This window comes from Haemaphysalis longicornis, unplaced genomic scaffold, assembly GCF_048455015.1.
Source record: "Haemaphysalis longicornis isolate Haplotype H1 unplaced genomic scaffold, Haemaphysalis longicornis Haplotype H1 scaffold_10, whole genome shotgun sequence".
In the NCBI taxonomy this organism is placed as follows: domain Eukaryota; kingdom Metazoa; phylum Arthropoda; class Arachnida; order Ixodida; family Ixodidae; genus Haemaphysalis; species Haemaphysalis longicornis.
In genome coordinates, this window is record NW_027526204.1 from 108,031,265 (window position 1) to 108,052,775 (window position 21,511).

At 48.2% G+C, this 21,511-nt stretch overlaps 1 protein-coding gene across 2 annotated transcripts in view; it reads right to left on the reverse strand.

Moving 5' to 3' along the window:
• Positions 1–233: 233 nt before the first annotated feature.
• Rab10 (RAS oncogene family member Rab10) overlaps positions 234–21,511 on the reverse strand; it is a 28,038-nt gene continuing 6,760 nt past the window's right edge. For both annotated transcript variants that reach the window (XM_077690338.1, XM_077690339.1), the window contains exons 4-6: positions 9,488–9,589; positions 5,818–5,902; positions 234–1,903 (exon numbers count right to left, since the gene is read on the reverse strand). In XM_077690338.1, coding sequence (XP_077546464.1) covers positions 5,819–5,902; positions 9,488–9,589 — 186 coding nt within the window. In that variant the 3' untranslated portion in view covers positions 234–1,903; position 5,818. The remainder of the gene's footprint in view (positions 1,904–5,817; positions 5,903–9,487; positions 9,590–21,511) is intronic.

Genomic DNA, 21,511 nt, shown 5'->3' on the forward strand with positions numbered 1-21,511 from the left:
TTGGACTCGAGGCAATACTTTGCATTCGTTAAGGTAGAGTTTGTTAACGTGCAACACAGTCATGTGCTTAGTACGGACAAGTACCGCCATGCCGCGGAGCCCGACGTAACGAGTGACGGCGCACTCACACGGTTGCCTGCATGCACGCCTCGCTAGTGAATACAAGCAATACAGCCTCACTGTAAAGTGCGCTCCCCTTCCACCATTTCGCACACAACAACAACACCGGAGACTCTAGAAGAACTGCAATTTATTCAACATAAGGAAACGCTTATTATACAGTAAAAGATCATCTTACGGGGAAGCGACTCTTCTTCAACAAAGAAAACAATGCGAGGCGTGGCTGGCAGCAGCAGCCAGTGTGTGTGTGCGGGAGTCAACGCAAAGGAGCGGGGTGGTGATCTCAGCAGCGACGCCAGAACAAGCGCACGCAGCAGAACCGGGGGGAAAAAAAGAACAAGAGCGCCGCACAGGGTTGAAACAAGAAGCTGTCTTCACTGTCTACAAGCGCTACTGGCACCCAACGGGGAAAGACAAGTGTAAAGCAATGTTACAGGGTTCTTTGAAAGCCAGCCAATAAGGAAACATAGTAGAACTGAAGCAAAACTGGGCTTAGTACTCACTAACACACGCTCCATTCGCACTTTCACTGATTCGAAGTCCCCCCCTTCTCTCTTTCACCCTTTTCAAACTGACCGACGTATCATTTTACACGAGTCGTGTGTAACAAGCTTTGCACTGGAAAAAGGGAGAGGGGATCCAACACTCCCGCAAGTTAAAAACGTACGTAACGAGGCAATAAACATCAGTACCCCCCCTCTCTCTCTCTCCTCTAGGTAAGATGGTTGAACTGAGACAGGAAACTCATCGAAATCTAAAGGCAGCGGTTTCTTAAACGTGCACTGGTTTTAGAAGCGAAGCGCTGGGGAGGTGGGGTTGTAAGCTGGCCTCGCTACGGAACGACAGAAACGGGCTGGGCTGAACCTGCAAGAACTTTCCTCCTGGAAACGCCGTATTCCTTAGTCGCCAATCTCCCGCTGTCCGCTAGAGAAGCTTTTACAACTTCAAACACTTTCTAATCCGCACATCAATGCCACTTCAGAGTGCAGAGCGCATTCATGACACTCAACGAAACCAAACTTGACAAAAAAAAAAACCGGCGCGGTCAACAGACGCAGCTGGCAAGTGAACATGGTTAGTGACGTCCAGGTGATAGTGTGAGAAGGGGGGAGGGGGGAGTGTGTTCGGTAGCACCTACAACAGCCATGTGACCAGTTCTACTTTTTCCCAAGAACTGTAGAAAGAAGAAAAAGGGACGAGAAAAAAAAAGTAAAAGCAACGATACAGGGATGCTTGTTTCCAGTCATCACCTATCACAACGTGGCACCAGAAAAGAGGCCCCAAAGCAGGGTAGAAGAGGCGAAAAAGAGCGAGCCAGAGAGAAAGAGAGAGAGAGAGAGCAACAGTTGCCAGAAATGAAACCGGGTCAGCCAGCGTCTCGCGGTCGCAAGCACAAAAGCACGGGTGGCTTCGCTTATTCCGAAGTCGAGAGGAGAACACACACTACAGTGCAAGAAGGGCCGGCTCAACTTTCTACCAGCGAGAAGAGAGGGCGGGGCACTGAAGAGGAGGTTGGGCCTGTTGCTGCTGCTGCTGCTGCATTTCCGTCATCCCGCGGCTCTCCCCACCACGCGCCGGCGGCTGCAATTGCCGCTCGCACCGTCTTTCGTGTCCCCGTGCCTAGTTTGTCCCGCCGGCAACACACGTCGTCGTCGTCGTTGCAGGTGGTGTTGCGGTATGCGTGTTCGTTCACTTGCTCGTGTCTTCTCGTTGAGATGCTGGTGTGTGCAGCAGAGGTGGCTGGCCCCCCTCTCGGTGCAGAACGGCCGAAAATGGAACATTCCTGCACAGAGGGAAGGGGCAGAACACAGTCTCGTTTTGTTTTCCGGCTCCCGCCACCCAACCCACTGCCACCTTTCCTGCGCCAAAGCGACCACATTCCCCCAGCCACACACCAACTGCTTATTACCTACCCTCTTCCACCATATCTACCCAACCCAGTATTACAGCACCTGCAAAACTTTTGCCCCCCAGCCTGGCACCCCGTACCATCTGGTACGGGAATGCCAAAGCCTTTTGAACACAAAGATTAAGTTTGCGTTTTTATAAATCAGACATACAACTAAGACTACGCTCGACATCCAATTGAGACTGACACGTGAATTTGCGCATCTTGCTGCATCCGACATGCCACTCAGTCCGACAGATCAATTTGCGTACTCCGACGAATCCGACATCGAAATACGGCTGATGCACCCCTGAGCTGGGCACTCAAATGCTGCACTTGACAACACACAACCAGACAATGTCAAGAAAGAGAACTCCATTCCCTGTACTACTTACTACAGCAGAGACAATGATTCCCATTGAGATATACAACTAGACTACTAGCAACGGACAGCCCACACAGTGCACCTGTTGCCACCTTCCTCGTTCGAGGCAAATGATATGCGACCGTCACTCACCGTGACAAGGACAAGCTTCGCACCTCAGAGGCCCAGGTTCAATTACAGTCGAACCCCGTAATAACGAAACCGACGGGGAAAGCCAAAAAATTCGCTCTTGCAGGAACTTTGCTGCCGTGAAAATGAAACAAACGGCAGGAAAATCGGCTACAAGCTGAAAAGTTATTTCCGAAAGTCGGTCACAGGGTATTACTTTGCGGGCCCTACCTTGCAGCAACTTCACAGCTCGGCTCTCACACTACAATAATCGCTTTACTGCTAATCGTCGTGCGCGCCTAAGAACGATAGGATCGTGTCAAACGCATCCAAAACATCCCGCCGGTTCGCCTTCTCTGCACGTTTTCCTCCTTGGCCCTCAGCACCGGTGTGTCCGAGCATGCAAGCGGAGTCCAGCGTTTTCTGTTGACGAACTTTTCCAGCGAGTGCACCGCGTTAAAATGCTGCTCACAAAACTAAGTGAGCACCGCTTGGTTGACGTTCAGAAAGGCCACAGCCGTCAATGTTTTGTTTTGAGCAGATGCGGCATTAAAGACTGGCAGCCTTGCTTTTCAAAATGATAGAGCGAGCTTCCGGCTGTTCTAAACTCGTCGACGCTATCCCCCCTCCCTCCCTCCCTCCCTCCCTCCCTCCCTCCCTCCCTCCCTCCACTTGGGCCACTGACTTGAGCCTTATCTTGCAGCGATAAAAACTTCCGCTTTTGGGCTGGCAGAGGCATCTCATTGAGAGCAAACACGCCGACCGCTGTACACACAACAAACGCATGCGAGCTGCTCAGCGGTAGCGAGCTAGCGTAGCCCAAGCCAAAGCCGCGCAGCTGCGCCGTGAGTCACCATGTGTCACCCACTAGTGGTGTCGCTGTGAGGCTGCCTCCACGGCCGCCTGCTGCACGGTTTTTTTGTAAACGACCATGGCAGCAGCCATGCCAGCGTGCTTTGGGAGAAGTTTATGCACTTTAAAGGGGCCCTAAACAGGGTTCCAAAGGTTGCGATTTTACGTGCGCAATCGGAGTACTATTCAAAGAACGTCCTGCCGCAAAAATTGTTTAAAAGCGTTCAGTATTAGCCGAGTGAAAAAGGGCCCGCAATAAGGCCTGGCGCATTTACCCTTTCACCACGTCTCCAAAACACTGTAGAAGCTGTGACGTCACTGGCCAGGCCAGGCGCAAGACCACCTAGAGAAACGTGGCTGGTTCGAGATGTGCGCAGCCATTGGCTTCACTTGGCGGTACGTCACGCTTTTTTTTTTTTTTTTAAGCAGACGACGGCCCAGCTCTGCCTCCTACAGCCGCTACCGCTCATTGAGGCCGGTCCGGTGGTCGGCCCGCACAGCCCGCATCGAACTGCTGCTCGCGCCGGCATTGCCCGTGCAGGCAAGCCAGTTTTATAATAGCGGAAAAAAGCACCTGAAGGCCAGATAGGGGGGTTCCAAATGCAACATGCTCGCTCACGACAATACCATGCATGCCGCTTCGTGAATACACCGCACAGTGGGCTCCTTGTCGACCGTGCAGGCAGATACTTGCCGTGGTCGCGCATGTAGCGGGCGTTTTTGCCTGCAGAGATGCTTTGTATTTTTCAACATTATTCATAAATTGTAAAGGATGCGCTTATCTACAAACTCAGCTAAGCTAGAGTGATGGATGGTGACGATCGACATTCGTCCCTACTGAGATATACCATGCCTCTGGCGCTCTTTGCCGCACGCACCCGCGTTTCCCCCAGAGCCGGGAACGCTGATTGGCTACAGCATTTAAATGCTGTAGCCAATCAGCGTTCCCGGCCCACCAATAGCGCCGCCATACTGTTCAGTGCTTCATGTGTCAGAGAGCCCGCGTCACAGGCAATCTGCCGCATGTCAGAGCGCAGTGGTGTGGCAGAGAGGAAGCAGTAGGTAAGCAAGGAAAGAAAGAAAGGATTTTTGTTGAGTGTTTGCGAGGCCCCTGTTTTACGGTGAGGTGTAATATTCGGTATACATTGTCGTGAAGGGGTAACTCTAGCGATTGCGCATTTGAAATGGCGACCTTCAGAAGCCTATCTAGGACTCCTTTAAATGTGTGAAAAAAAAAAAAAAAAAATGCATTTGAGCACTTTTTGGACATCGTTAGCCTCAATGGGTAGGTAAAATGCCGACCGGACTTCAGTTTCGTTAATGCAGGATCACTTTCCAAAAGCATTGCGCTGCCGAGAGGTATGAAATACAAGGGCGTCAATGGACGTTCGCCGGGGATCAGAAAATATTTCGTTGCCGCGGGAATTTCGTACCCGTGAGATTTCGTTATCGCGGGGTTTGACTGTTACGTCCCCTGGTTTCACGACGACCCGCTTCTTACGGCGGATCAGCGCGGTCCCGGCGAACTCCCCACAGAAACAATGCATTAAAAACCCCGTCTACACAACACTTGGGTGCCTGCGGTCCGCTTCATACGATAGACCCTGCCGGCCCTTTTCCCATCTTTTACACCACTTTTTGTACCTTTTACACCAACAGGAGTAATGCTTGCAGTGCCCCTAAATGATTCAACCACTCTACCGTTCCAGAACCCACTACTAGTGTACTGTTTTGGCCCTCTTTGGCAGCAGATGCCCTTGTGCCACAAACACCTGCTAGTCCCCTCCATTCTGATGGCCTCCCAATCAGCTACGCTGGTGCGCCAGGCGATTGAGTTTGTGATACGCCATACAACACAGTTTGTGCCACCCGCGCTACTCACGGCGTACTGCCAATCATAACACGCAATAGACCGCGGTGCCTGTTCTTTTCAAACAATGAAACACACGACCGGTTAAAGTGCTTCGTCTGCCGACGGCAGAATACAGAAGTTTACACCGGCCAAGCTGAAAATGCAGCATAGCTAAATGCCATTGCCGGGAGAACCCACTTTTAAAGTCTTCGCCTTATTAACCCGTGAAATCAAAACGCGTAAACAGCTGCGCTGAAAATTTCGCATGAGAGAGTATCGTAATGGTTGGCAAATTTTACCGTCACCTTTGCTTTACTTTCAAGCTTCAAAGTTCGAGTCCACTCTACGTTCAGAGCCGACTAACCTGCCGACACCCAGCCACCCATTTTTGCTTCAGTGAAAATAACTCCATGCAGAAAAAGCACCACCTTGAAACACCAATACAAAGCTTCTGCAACGACACCCGTTTCACGGCAAAGCCAACAGAAGCCTCCATGGGGGGATGTGATGGCTAACCACACAGGAGATGACGTGGGGCCCTTACACACACTGCGAGCACTCTCTCTTTGGGCTCACTAGTGCCAGCAAGAGAGGTGAAAGTGAAGTACTCACCCTAGCAACAATTCATCACTTTCTTTTCAGGAGGCAGCACCTTGAGCCTGTCCTGGTTTTCCGCCTGGTCCTTGCCCGCCAGTTGCTGCAAGGCAAGAAGGAGAAGAAGAAGGACATCAACATCCTAGTTTCAGTGGGACTTCTGTAGCCACAACTCAGGAGCCTACATACGATTTTCCCGTCATGGCCACAGGCGTAAAGATCGCCGCCGCACATATGTTAAACTTCGAAACATCTGTTTACCATGTTTTTTTTTGGAATTATCTCTACATAGCAAGGTTTCTAGGTGTATTTTTCGCTCCTTTGCAAGGGGCCACGAGGACAAAATACAAGTTTGTTTTATTCTAAAGATTTCGTGTTCTACAGTGCCCCACAGCACTTGTCCGGAAGCAAACAATGCTTTATTCACTGCGAAATTAATCAATTTAAGCTAAAATTTTGATACTCACGGCAAAAGGTGTGTTTCAACAACGTTTGCAACAACATAAGAACAGGTCTCTCAGCTCTTGTGTGGTGCAAAGACTTGTTTACTGTTAGTCAGCCTAGATGGTGCCACCACACTGCAGCAAGCCGTTTTCTGCCTTAGGTTTGTTTGTAACTGTGTTTAAACCTGGCTTGTTTTTGTTCATGGAGAAAAAAATTGGTACATGAAACATGGTGCTTGCTCAACAAATGCGGTCACGTAAGTCGTCGCTTGCGTCAACCGGGCAGTGTCGTCCGAGACAACCCCAAAGGCCCGCAGTGCTGTGCAGCTAAACCAAGCGCAGTGCACGCAGTAACCTCACTATTTCTGTTTACATGTGCTTTCGTAACTTCCCCTGTTTGTCCCACCATTCTTACTACTATAAAAAGAATGTGCCCTAAATGTAAGTGCAAATAGCTCATTCGGGAAGCTTATAAGGTCTGCCTAATTTGCGTTCTTTTGCCGACCTCTGCCAATCGCAGAGCTGGCTGGTATGACATCATACATTATGTTGAGAGAAATGAGCTAATGGGTTGCACAGCCATTCCCTGTTTTCCTAATTATATAGCTTATTTGAGCGAAGTTTAGGTTAAAAGTGGTGTCAGTATAATTCCAACGAGGCAACCTTTTGAACGAACCAAACTTGCATTTTGTCTTCATGGCCCCTTTAAGCTTTTCCTTTGAACTTCAAAAGTTGCTGCAGTGTACACAAAGTATCGGAGAAAGTTCCACACATGTGACATATCCGTGTTTTGGCTGCTGCTTTTTTTTATCCCCCCCCCCCCCTCCAGTTTGGAGTGAGTATCCTTACGCTGCAATCTCTCTCTCAAAGCATAGTCATTTTTTTGCTGCTGCTTTAATTTCAAAGTAGAATATCAAAATGAGCTGCCCAGTGAGATCCTCAACAACCACGTTTATATAACCAAAAGATGATTATGTTATCACATTATATTCTGGCAAAACCAGGTTCAGAGCAGTTTAAAAAATATTTACCATCCCTCACTGAAGAAAGTTGAGAGAAAAGGAAAAGCTAAGCGTGTGTCCAACCTTTGCTGAAGGTGCCTCCAATCGGTCGTCAAACCTTCAAACACCCAAACGGTAAGCGAAGAACGAACCCATGAGGACGATTCTTTGTGCACTACGTAAACACGTCCACAAGCAATCTAAATGTGTACCGATTTGTGGTTCATGAGATCAAGGCATACTACTGTACTCCTCCTTCACGATCTGTGCGTGCATTTTCTTATCTAGAACCGTTCCTTTTTCACGATCTCCAAGTAAGCAATTTGACACAACGGAAACCTGGTTTCACGCACGTGCCATTCGTCCAGAGATCTTGGAGCTTTTGGGTCGACTAACCGGTAAATGGGGAAATGCGTTAGTTTTTTTGACACTATGCCATCAATCCCGCCAAGAAAGCTGTACCCCCCTCCTGCGGGTGTTTTTTAACCCTTTCAGGGTCACAGACGCACATGTACACCCTCTGCAAACACCTTCAAAGTGGTCAATGACGTACGTGTACGTCATCGCTTGTATGTTTAAAAAGCGCGCCTTTTTTGCCAACTTCTCTCGCTTGGCATGTGCTGCCACACTGCGAAAACACGTCAGATTATTTTCTTGCACCGGTGGCTCTTCTTTTTTTTTTTTATGATTTACTTCAGCGGCGCACTGGGTACCGCCCACCTAAGGCCCCTTCTGACCACCGCGTACCTCTCGCTTCTTGCACCTGCCACAGTGCACAGGTGCAGCGGCTGGTTACGGTATCGTCCCCCGGTATCGCTTCCCGCTTTTTGCGCCCGCGAAACTGGTGTCTATCTGATTTTGATTCACCCAAAAGGTGCCGGCTTGTTACTCTCTCATTTCTATTTAGAATTTTTCTTGTGTTACTCATGAATAAACCATATATGTAACAACACAAACGATTTTTTTGCAAATTTATGCAAAAAATTGCGATAATTTTTTCTCGAAATAGATTCATCTGAATTTAAATCAGCAATAACAAAAATCAACCCTGGGGGGTCGCATTTGACGAAAAAATTCGACCCTCAAAGGGTTAAAGGTTTCACTTGCAGGAAAGCGGTGCAACCGAGGGGCAGGGGAGAACAACGGTAGGGTTCTCCCCAGAAATTTATGAGAGGTGGACATTCTGAGAAAAGGGGGGGATGGGGGAGAGATGTTAAGTTCAAAAATTTCAAATTTTAACCACAAAGATTCAACAACTCGGGTGAAATACCGCTGGCCAAATACCACACATAGCTGGCAATTTTTCAGACTTATAAACAACTTGTTCAGACTCCTCCTTGTATACAGGCAGCAAGCCATGCCGCCCGCTGCCGCTGGGGTTGCTCTCGCACAATGGCCGTTTTTAGTCCCTCAGGCGCGCATTTCAAACGGGTCAGTCGCCTACCGAACTTAATTTAAGCAGTGGACGATGAACCAGAGAGATGGGTGGTGAAGAGGAGCAGTGGGCGGCATTTCCACCACCGCCCACTGGGGGAGAACTCTGAACAACGGGTGTATAACATCGGAGCTGTCAGCTCTTGCGTCATTGTTTCAAATTGACACATTCAGCCCGGTTTCCAGTTGGCCAGCTAAACACAATGTCAGGCTACCTGCAGTTGCTCTATGGGCACTGGGCACTGAAACTGTCGATCAACACGACTGATTTTGAACAGGGGTGATAGCAAGAAGGTTAAATTAACATTCCTGAGCTAAAGTTTCTCTACTTGTATTGTCGATACGTAGAGCCACTAATATTGGTTCAGCCCTGCGACCTGAAATAAGCTTAAAAAACAAAATGACCCCACAAAAACCTGCCAAGACGCAAAACAGGGTGCTTCCTCGATTGTTGCCATGCCTAAATTCATTACAATAAACACCAATCGAATGGAGTAGTCACCCACTGCCATGCCCTAACACCACAGTGAGCAATACACCCCACAGACGGCTCTTTTTCAGACCCAGCAATAGCAGTGTGAAACATTGCAGAAAACACTCAAGACGGGTGGCAGAAAATAACACCTGCATTTGACCCGTTTCCTGGAAATTGACTAAAGATGAACTCAGCTAATGTCTTGCAATGGCAGTAAAGGCTTTCTTGCTTTCATCCCTCACTGCAGACGCCACACACAACTGTAATGCAATCTGCTTTGCTCTCGCACACTTCCTATAATAAAGGCATGTAATCATGAAAGGAGGATCGCCTACCTTATTTAAGATGGCTTCTGCAAGCTCTGTGAAGGCCCGCTCAATGTTGACGTTCGTCTTCGCACTCGTCTCCATGAATCGAATCGAGTGGTCTATTGCCACCTGCAGCAAAGAGAGTAAAAAGAAAGGAAAAGGGAAACAGGTTAATAAAGCGACAGATGCATGTAATGAAACTCTTACCTTTCCCCCGAAACACAAGATGTTTCAAGCTGTTTCAAGCCGTAGATGGATCAACACTACAGTTCCTTGCAGCTGAAGTTCAATGTTTACAATTTAAAAAAAGAAAGTAATAAAGAGCCCACTGGCAACACTTGTGTTTATTCGCATTTGTCCAAAACGCACCTCTTTAAAATACCCCCCTCAATCGATTCCGTCTGCTCATTCCGTCAGCTTTTGATTGATTGTAGGCTTTAACGCGCCGATGCAATGCAGGCAATGAGGCACGACGTAGTGAAGGGCTCCAGATTAATTTTGACCACCTGGGGATCTTTAACTTGCGCCAAAATTTCGTACACACGGGAGTTTTTGCTTTTCGCCTCCATCAGAAAAGCGTCTGCCGCAACCGAAAATCGAACCCGCGTCCTCATGCTCAGCAGCGCAATGCCTTAGCCACTGCGCCACCACGGCGGGTCCGTCAGCTTTTAAAAAGGCTTGCACAGCGAAACACGACTGCATTCAGTGCAGTCTTCCAGCTCAGCTCTCTCTTCCTAATGACCCACTGAAGTACACAAGAGGATCACTCCAGCACCGGGTGCACATTGTGAGTACTGATGTGATTAGATTGAGTTGTCTCGCCTCTTTGAGAAAACCCAAATTCCGTCATCGAGCAGGTGCTCATTGACGGCGAGAACTTGTGAGGAGAGGGCTTGCATGCTACCAGCCAATATTCCGAGCCTTCATCCTTCTGCGGACTTTATGCTCCACAATTGTTTGTTCTCTTGCTGCGTGCTCGGGCTTCTACAACACTGCCCCCCCCCCCCCCCCAATCATATTCTGAATGCTAATAAAAAGATACTTTTATGTGCCACAAGGGGCGAGGTAGTAGTGCCCAGAACAGTGTGCTGCCATCAGCGATGTCAGCCTAGTTAAATATGCGTTTTTACAACAGGAACATGTTACACCCACACTAGTAAGAGGAATACACAGCAATTTGTTCACCCTTTCTGACCACAAAAAAATTGAGCATATTTTAGTTGTCCAAGAAAACTTTTTTTTCTTGCTCAAAACGTTAGTTTAGCGTTAATTCAGCACACTAAAACATGCACACTTGAAAGTTGCTCCTAACGAAAGGAGCCGTATTGACACGATTATAACAAAAGTCCGTTTTTTTCTAAATTTTGCAACCTCGCACTAAAATTGAATACCGAAACCCAAGTTGCCTAAAAAGTGCAATGAAGCACCCAATTCTCATAAACGGCTACAGTTTTGGCCATTCCACGACCTACGTTGGCAACATGGGACAGAACCATTTGGACCCACTACTAGTGAAGACCAGCTCTCATCACTTTATTCTTTTTTGTGTGTTTTTGTAGCGGTGGTGGCATTCACAGCGTGGCAGGCGCTTTTTGCCTTTGCTTTTGCGTCGTACTGTGTGGAGGCCTCAAGTGTTACGACTCCTCTTCAGCTCCCCTTGCGATGGCAACATGTCACGCTCAGTGCGACGCCCATTTCAGGAGATGCGCTTTTTTGATGGCTGAAGAAATCGACAATTCAGCAGCTGCCGGAAGACTCGACGTGAATGAATCGACCATCTATGAATGGCGGCTAGAAAGCAGAAGCACACGCCTTTACCCGTGCAAACCTTGTCACGTGATGGTTTCTTTAAAAAAAAAATCGCCCCTCGCATTACAATAGAGTAAATATGGTAGTTGTAAACAAAAAAATTTCAAAATATGCATTATGTAGGCATATATTTCAAAAATGGTTATCTAAAAAAAAAAAAAAACATTAATTGACCTGCAACAGTTTTTCAGACAAAAAAAAAAATCACACTCATGGGACTTGTTGCATGCAGTGAGGCAAGATACTCGATTTTTGAGTCACCATGGCATTCAACGGTCAAGAAATCTGGTGTTTTCCATTATTGGTAGCAACGAACCCCCCCCCCCAATGTCTTTAAGAAACCTAGTCAACGAACGACTTTGCATTTATGGCCAGCACGCATCTCCAGACAGGCCAAGATATCCGTTCAGAGTTGAAATTTAACAAAACTCAGTAGTGAACACTTCCCGACATTTCCCATCAGTTTATACTACAATTTGGCAGTCAAAAGCCAAAACTGGTGATTCACACTGCCACGTGCTGACTCGCCAGAAATGAGGTGCAAAGTGCTAGAATCGAGAGCGACACATTTTCGCTGACAAGGTGTTGTGCAACACAGTGGCTCAGTAACAGCGCTGCAGTGTCGCGCAAATTACCTCAGCCCCCCCCCCCCCCCCCCCCCCCCCCCCCCTTTCCCAAATACAATACGGCAACTGTTGGAGACTGTCAAAACAGTTTTACTTAGAACGACCACCACACACCCAGAAACACCTAAAAACAAAACACGTTGGCACACACGATGGTGGTGCTCTGGACTGATTTGAAGCTCCGCCCTCGCTCAAGCTCATATCTGATAACTGGGCATTATTTTTCATTTGCCAGCTGAAACTCTTATCACAGAAAGCATGAGTGGATGTGGGAAAATCACAAGCAACACGCTTTTTTTTTTCCGCGAAACGGTAGTGTGGAATGAAGGTGCCGTGGCAAATCGGCTCACTGTAGTAGTCTCAAATATGAATGGTTATGCACAGCCTGCAAATGGTGCTAATCGGTATTGAGTCCTCACTAGACTACTAAGTTGGGCTAGTTGGTAGAAACTGAACACACTGGAAAAAAAAAAAAAAACACTAAGTTGGGACAGTGAAACAGACAAGCATGAGCACTGTTTATGACTTTCTGACTGGACCTTCAACAGCCCGCAGAATGGACATAAAGCAGCTCCGAACAAAAGCGGCTTTATTATCACACACTCATCAATATTTACTGTCGATTTGGCCGATTACATAACCGCTAGAGTGTAAATCATCGGACAAATGAAAATCCTCCTGCAGTTCACACTGGTACCCCGATAACAAAAGCCACACTTGATGGACTGCACTTGGGAGCGGTTCAAAATTTTTATGATCGTGTAGGGCCACTTTTTGCACTTGTGAAACACAAATGTGCATCAAAAATCATGTTTCTGTCACACAAACGACAAGAAAACAGATTCAATATGGCACTTCCTGAGCTTTACTGGCCTCACCAGACGGCGTCACTTGTCTCAGCGCCTACAATGCGACTAAACTGGGCACTGAAATCTCTGATCAACATGACTGATTTTGAATAGGTGTGGTAGCAAAGGAGTTCATGTTCTTCAGTTTAAAGTCTCTGTGCCTGCATTCTAAATTGAGTTGTCACTAGACTTGCTTAGCCCTTTGCGGTTCATTGTCGGGCATGGCCGTAGCAGTCTGCTGGGTATTCAAGGATAAATTTCGCGGTCTTTCCCACTGCGAAGTGCCCGCATTCTTTGCATACATGATGCGCCATCCCTTGAGAAATAAGGGAACATTTTTTGTTGAAGTTTTATTCTTTTTGCACTAGTGTGCAGCACAATGTTCAGCAAGGGCCTTGTAGATTCCAGGGCGTTTTCACGTGCCCACTTCACCACTACAAACTTACCAAAAAGCACGGCCGCTTTCTTATCGCGTGCATTCTACGGTGGCCCACTTATAGAAAGTAATGAGGACTTCAGTGAGGAAAATAACTCCGTGCCTCCATCAGTTAGTGATGTGAGCGACGAAGACCACAACAGCGGTGGAGACAGCACCAGGCGGATCAGTACTCTGTGAGCTACATATTTTGTCAAAAGACAATGACAGGGGTGGAACCGGCTACTTGGGTTTGGGAGGAGTCCTGGAAGCAGGCAAAAGTGCCTCTTGTAGCAAGGCTGGGAGTCGCCAGAGGCTTTTTGGAGCAGCCAGAAATGCCATTTTGAACACATGTTAACGCCATTTCACAGCATTACGGTGCGTCCCTGATCTCCTTACAGGACCACACACACCAGCCCCCTGCTAATTACGATTTATCTATCTACTGCATCAGGTGTTCTACCGTGCACTATAGCCTACTCCAAACCAGGAACGCAGTTCTTGGACTATATCTGGAGGTTTCCAACATGCGGAGTTATCTCCCTTCGGCACCAGCGAGCACGCCGCGCTATCACCCTTGAAAGGTCAAACTTCACGTGCAGAGTCGAAGGGGATCAAATCTAAATCCAAATTCAAATTTATTCATTGATGTACTGCCATGTCACGTTGCAAGGAGTGTAGTCAAAAAGCCAGCACAGGCGCTGGCTTTTGCTTTGCGTCTGGTAAACGGCAGAGTTTGTGCGAACTCATGGCAGGATTCCGGAAAACAAGATGTTTTCTTGCATTTTTTTTTAACTGAACAGCGATTTCAGTGCGTGCGGGGCTCAACATGGCTTTGTCTTCACCCATCTCAGGTTTGCAAGAGTCGATCAACTGACGTTGTAGACTACGCAACTAGAGCGTGTTAGAAAGCATGCTGGACCATCCTCCACATACACAAAGCTAACCCCAAAGTTCGCAGGTGAAAATGAGTAATTACCTCACAACAAAAACGAACCGAACCAGCGAGGGCAAGGCATCCAATACCCTGTTTGTTCAATACATGCAGCTACGGAAAATCGCAGGCAGCAAAGCTAGGATCGTCAAAAATGGGCGACTAAATTGATGTTCACCTCCAATAAACTACAACCTTGCAAGTGAATACCTTCCCCAACCCAGCTTGTCTGACACACATACACCCAACTCTCTATCCAACCGCGGCCTGTTGCCTGTGCGGAGATCACGCCACCCTTTCTCACATCATATGGGCATGCCCACAAAATACATTATTACTTATCACCCCTGAGGAGCACTGGGAGGCCGAGCTCTGCAGCTCCGATCTGGACCTTAAGGTCCGGTTTATCGATAGGGCTGTGGCAGTCGCCGGTGAGTGGTGGATGCCACCGGCTACAAGCGCCACCTGACTGGCATGGATCCAATAAAGTTCTCTCTCTCTCTCTCTCTCTCTCTCTCTCTCTCTCTCTCTCTCTCTCTCTCTCTCTCTCTCTCTCTCTCTCTCTCATTCTACCTGTTTGCACTGAGACAAAAAACATTTTGCTTTTGGTCCTTTTCCATTGATTGTGGCGCAGCGGCTGGCACTGGCAAACAAAACCGTGCAAACGCAACCCACAGGAATGCAACGCGCCCTCTTCGTGTGTCACAGCTAAGCCAAAGCGAACTTCCATAGCCGCTCATAACGTTGATGAAACCGAAACCATAACCGCTTTGAAACCCAAAACGTGATGTTTCAGCCACGTTTCTAGCACCATGGGAAATCACAGCGGTCGTATCTCGCGGCTCAATTCAGGCGCTGCGGCGCTGATAAACTAGTTTGGCGCAACAAGGGCGGTTCAGTGCGGGATGGCGCGGGTAAACACGTTTGGCGCTCAATGGCGCAAATGGGGCAGCTGTTCCACCCCTGCAATGAATATGTGGCGAAAGATTTTTTCCCTGGCATCTAGAGGTTTACTTGGAGGGACACACAGCTGCAGAATCATGGCGAGAAAGAGCAGGGAAACCTGCAGTACTGCCGCAACCTCATCCGACAGCTGGTGGGTGATCTGAGGGCTCAGGCAAGAAAAGCGGGGCCTGTCTGCGTGTATGGAGTGCGAGGAAAGGCTAGATGGGATGAGCCATTTCATCTACAAGCTCCCAGGCCGAAGCAGCAAGGACTGTGCTGTTTGTAGTTATAGCAAAACAAATGGAGGCAAGAGGGAAATTGTTTTTCTGCAAAACCTGCAGTAACAACCCTGGCCTGCACCCAGGAGAATGCTTCCGGCGGTTTCACACGCTGCTCAAGTATCAGTAAAGGAGTTGCAAGCAGAATGGAAGAGAAAAAATTAAATATCCTTCGAGTTTTTCTTGCACAATTTGTGTTTTTCTTCGCGGCGCCAGAAACTGCAAAAATAGTTGCAGACCAGAACGGCCGGAAAGTGGGTAAAAGTTCCGGACTCCAAAGGATTAGAACTGCTTGTCACAGCAGTTCAGTCTCTGTAATATAAAATAATTTTTAAAAAATGAACAAAAAAGCCAGAACAGCGACGTCAGAAAGACCCAGCAACTGTTTGCCAAGGCAAGCTTCCAGAATGCAATACTGGATATTAAAACCTATTCATTGCCAACCACAACTCTATAACAATAAACGTGACTCATTGTAATCAGGATGTGGATTCAACACAACGGCGCAATCTAGTGGCATAACAATCCCCGCACTTGCTGTCACACATGGGCCCCGTAATCACTTCCTGTACACCTAGATAGATAGAAGCAACTTTATTTAGTCACCCGCAGAGCGACACCATGATTAAATGGCGCCTAGTGAAAATTCCAAAACACGTACGTTTCTGTTCCTACTTCCGTGTTCACATTTATGAAAGACTGAAAGTGCAAGCGTGGATGGGGCAACCACGGCTTTGCCCTCTTCTTGCACAACAGTCTTGCACCACCCTAGTGATTGATGGAAAAACATATTCCGGAAGTGAACTTGCAGATAAATTTAATAATTATTTTTCAACGCTTATTGATAGTACCAATGATTCTAGTGCTTTGCAATATTTGAATGAACATTTAAGTAACAGTGTATTTTTATCACCTTGTGATGAGAACAAAGAACTGTCAGTATATAGAGATATAAAAAATAGCAACAGTGATGACGCTTTCAACCTTAAGATCAAACCCATTAAGTATGTGTTAGATATAATATGTCCCATCTTAACTCATATTTATAATTTATCGTTGGCTTCTGGTGTCTTTCCGAGTGCCCATGTCCTCCCGGCTCTTTTACAAAGGCATGCAAATGGCTTTAAAGGAGTAGCGACACGAAATTTCAAGCTGAGAAAGCCATGCAAAATGCTTCTTTTTCATCAGGAGATACCTCCCACCAAGTTCCACCAGTAGCCGTTCAGTATAGCATATTTTAAATCCATTTTAATCTCTGCCCGCACGAGAAAGCCCACAGCAGGCTAGCATGACATCATCTGCTCCTCGCCCCGAACTTCCGACGTCGGGGCTCCCGCGACGTAGCCGACGCGGTGGTTGCGGTTGGTGCGCTCTGCTACACCGTGTATAACTTCATGGTTTTAGGACAGACACCATGCTGCCTGGGCGCGTCGGGATGGTGAAGACCTCAACCGGTCTGGGTGCGCGCTACTACAGTGGCTAGAATAGGAAAGTGTGATTAGCGGCATGCAGCGCCTATGAGGCGCTTTGAAGCCGCCGATAGGGATCCGCGAGGGGGCGCGCGCGATCGTTTACACGTCGCCTGGTGAGGCGCGCGCGGATCGTCTGCAATGCGATTGCTGCTTGGACCAGAGAGAAGGACCGCTTGTTTCCTGTGCCGTAGCAGGTTTAACTGCCGCCAAAGCAGAGCCACAATTTTGTGCCGGGCCTCTACACGGTGTACAAGTCCTGCGAAAACAAACTGTCGTTGTTTGGCGTTCCGAAGAACGCGCGTCTATATTGGCGCAGTGACGACGAGCAATACCACGTACTGAGAAGCGGCTCAAGGAAAACACCCCTATGTGCGAGCTACACTTCGACGTAAGGTAAATCTCCCGGCACATTGAACATACCGTGAACGGAGTTGTCTCAATCTACAGGGGCAGGCCTCGGTTGCCCCCGGAAGCTGTGCCCACGCAATTTCCCAATCTTCCAAAGTACCAGCCGAAACAATTTCCCCGAGCAGGAAGTGTCAAGCGAGAAGCGCACCCGCGGCCCCACCCAGCAATAAAAACGCTAAGGATGGTGACTCCTCTGTGAGTGCAGAGTTTGAAGAACCCCATGCTCCTTTTCTGTGAAGAACTTGACCTTCGGCAACAAGGGGGAAACCACACGCTGAGTGTTTCGCCCTTCACAGTACCTTACAGCGTGTGTCGCACTGCGCAGGATAAAGCCAAAGCCCGTACACGTACCTTAAGCTTGCAGCGTTGGAAGCATTTAAAAAACATCTGACATACTGAAGAAGCCTGCCACTCTCCCCGTCCATGACTATCAAATTCGTTTTGGTCCCCTAGCTGCATGAAGGCATTGAAAAAGGAGAAGGCATGCCTTTTCGTGAAAGGAAGAAGCATTTAAAGCTCAATTGCCTCACGTAACAGCAGAATCGAACGTCGAGCAGAATCGAACGTCGAAATGCTTGAATTTCTTCACACACACACACACACACACACACACACACACACACACACACACACACGCACAAAGAAATAGCAGCAAAAGGCAAAGCAAAGAAAGTTGATTGCTTCGAGCCTTTGCAGTTATGAACAAATCATAAGAAATTCACCAAAAGTGAGTAGTTTTTGTCTGTTTGTAACGACCACGTTGAAAATAAAATGCGTGTTTACCAGTTACCAGTTCCCAATTCTCTGATTTGCTTCATAAGTGTCCGAGCCAGCCGGCTATATTCGGCTGTCAAAGTGTGCCCAGTCGGTTGCAAACTTTGATTTTAGTACTTTAAAATACGACATTCATTGCATCTCAGTTTGCGAGACCACGTAGAATAGCCATGAAAGAAAATATATTCGTACTCCATATTCCGCCGCCGTCGCAGCGAACGTGTAATCGTGCAACAGCGCCACCTGGGTTTTCCTCCTGCAGAGTCACGCGGCAGAGGGCCCGGTCATCACACTTTCCTATTCTAGCCACTGTAGCGCTACAGCCCGGCAGCGATTTGACAAGAACGGTGATGCCGGGGGCACCCTCCTGTCATGGCGGCCGCTCAGCATTCGTTTTGTCGAGACCGAAACTGACACGAATACACGACGCCGTAGCTGATTGTTTGATTGTTTACGCTGCGATCGACCGTCTAATGTGCCATGCTATGATTAGTTGGCTGGTAGGCTCCCACAGCAGCAGCAGCAAAAAAAGTAAAGGAAAAACCAAAGCAAATGTTGTTTCAGCACACTTATAATGGTCGTGGCTGTAACGAATGTTGCATGAGCACCATGGTACGAGTTTAGACAATAGCATTACGCTTCGGATAGAACGAACAAGCCCGGGACTACAGCTTGGGTAAAGCAAACTATGGCAAGCATTCGTAGCTGCCATTGCATACCACTTCCTGTGCACTCGAAGAGCCGGATGTACTGTGCAGAATCAAACCGTCTTCCGTTTCCGAACTGTACCGATAGCAGCCAGAGAAAGGAAAAAAGAAGGGCAAAAGAAAATGCAAACCAAAGGAGCCATCATCAGTTCCGGGTTGCCCACCCCGACAACATCCTTTGCCACTAGACTGTGGCAGTGTGCGTTGGACAAGGGGAGATGTGAACAAGGGGGAGACAAGAGATAAGGGCGACGCGGAAGTACAGTCTACGCTTGTTACAGCGGATCTGGCAACGACGGACTTCCGGTTACAGCAGGCCATTTCTGTTGGTTTGTCTGGTCCGCATGCATTCTGAGTGGAATCCCCTCCATTCACAACGGACCTGGCAATACAGACCAAATTTTGCGGCAAAATTGTTTCGACTGAATGTCAATAGCGGACTTCTGCAGTGCCAGCACCCGATATGCTTTTTCTTTATTTTAGCGAGGAAGCTGCGGTCTGGCAGCACTGTTGGTATAGAACGGGTCATTGGCGTAGCTAAGCCAAGCCAGTGCCAGTGGCCTTTTTTTTTTAATTTTGTTTTTGGTGCGACCTTTGGCAGGGCTACCACCATAGCAGGGTAGCCGATTTCATTGTCGGGCAAACTAAGCATAATTAAAGGCCAACTGCACTCAAATTTCACCTCGACCAAATTTATTTTTAATGTGTAGTAAGTACGCCCAAATCAGCTATGACACGAGTGGTAGCCCCGTGAAACACCTTGTTAATCTCAGAAGCGTTTAAAAAGCTCTGCCGCAAACCACGCCGCACCTGCTGGCAGATCGCGTAAACAGCCATGACGCGTGACACGTCTGTGATGCTCCAGCCGACGGGAGCTTCTTCCTCTGGCCAGCCACGCAGCTGGAGAACCAGCCGAGATCTGCTGCGCACGATTCACCCATTTGCTGCCTCGTGTGTGCGTAGAGCCTGCACGCAGGCTCTCTCCCGAGCTGGTGACCGTCCGGCCGCTCGCTAGACGGCTGCAAGGTCACTACAATGGCCGCGCTCTACTCGGTTTCGGTTTCAAAATCGCCGATTTTTGCTGGCTGCTTGCGGCGTCCACACATGTATTTGAGCTGTTGTATTTTGCATGTTGCTTTCTTTTTAAGCAGACCATACGAAAATAGGGTTTTCAAGAGGTCGAAATTTTGAGTGCAGTTGGCCTTTAACACTGCCGAACACGGCAAAAAAACAGGCAATATCGCCAGATGTACAGGCCTGTATAAGCAGACGGCCTGCTTGACCATCAAGAAAAACGACGCCGACAAAAAAATGTGGCTCCGGTGAGACTGAAGCACAGCATTTTCGAATACACTCAGTAGAGCACCTGGAGGTCGAATCTGCCCTCATCCCAGCTTTTCATCTAATACATTTAAAAATGATTTCGGCATTTATTATTCCCATGCATGCATTGTTCTTGTTCTGTTTGATGAAAAAGGTAAATGCCTCAAGCAGGGAGACGGCTCCCGTTTACTGTGTACAATCCGCCGCTGACTGTGCGGAGCCCAACTGGTCTGACTTTCCGTTTCACAGCCGCCCTTTAATCGGATTATTTCGTATCAACTCTTTTACTGACCAAAATGCGATCATTAAAAAGTGTGCAAGCTGTCTTGGGGAAATGTTAGGCAGCAATACGAATTATTTCACGAACGGTTTCGAGTAAACCTGCCTTGTCACGAAGGGTTTTAACGAGCCTGGCTAATTCTGCTGGCCATGACTGATATTTATAGCTGGTTAGTAATTGCTCCTAGTTACATTGCTGCTTTATTTGCTCAGCTTAGCGTGCATCTCTACGCACTCGACAGCATGTAGCCCTTTCCAAGTGCTGGTGCTAAGCTTCGAAAACAGCATTAGGCAATTCTTCTCTCCCGCGTGAACGCTGTGCATAGATGCTGCAGGCGTGTACTGAGAACAAACTGTCTGCAGTACTTATGTGTGGTCCCAGTTCCCACTTTACGCTCATAGCAGCTTGTTGCCAATCATAACGGACGGCAGCTTGTTGTGAATCAGCGCACGGCGCTTCACCGTTCCCCTGCACGCCCGAGCTACGCTGGTCGCGGCTAAGTTCTGAGCATTGCGGACAAGTTGTGCGCACTGCAGTGAAGCCAGCGTAATACAGGGCTCGTGCACGCCGGCCTCCCCGCAGTCACCCAAGCTGTCTACAAGACAACAGCACGGCTGAGAACGGAACACACTGGCTCCATTCTCCCGTTGTCACACCCTAGCACGATGTATTATCTTCTCTCTCCGCTCAGCATGGATTGCACAGTTGGGCCTCTGTTGGAACGGAGGCAACTCTCTTCTGCTAGCAACGCACTTTGGCGGTATGGCACGTTCTTGTGCACCTGCCTGTAACAAGCTGAAGCTACTCACGTCACATGACTGCAGCCAGTGCCATGTCACTAACAGCCACAGCGTAGCCACAGCGTGCATGCAGGAAATGTTTATAGCATTTACTGCAAACCGCAGGTTGAACGAACAAGCTATAACGATCACATTCATTAGAAGTGGGTTCATACGGCCGATAGTATCACTGTGTAATGTAGAAGTGCATGAACTCAAAGTGTGCCCCCAAGCGGTGCCAACCAATTTACACTGCCTGGGCTTTCTTTTTACAATCACAGCTGCAGGTTCTATGCCATTTGTTGTCCCGTTGTCTCAAGGCTTCGTTTAGCTAACGCTTACCACCCCCTTCACTCACAAGTGGTGAAAGAACATGCCTGACAGGCATGTTCCCGAATAGGAAGAGGAAGGGCCACTGCACGGAACACTCGCACAAAAAGCTTCTGCCCCAGA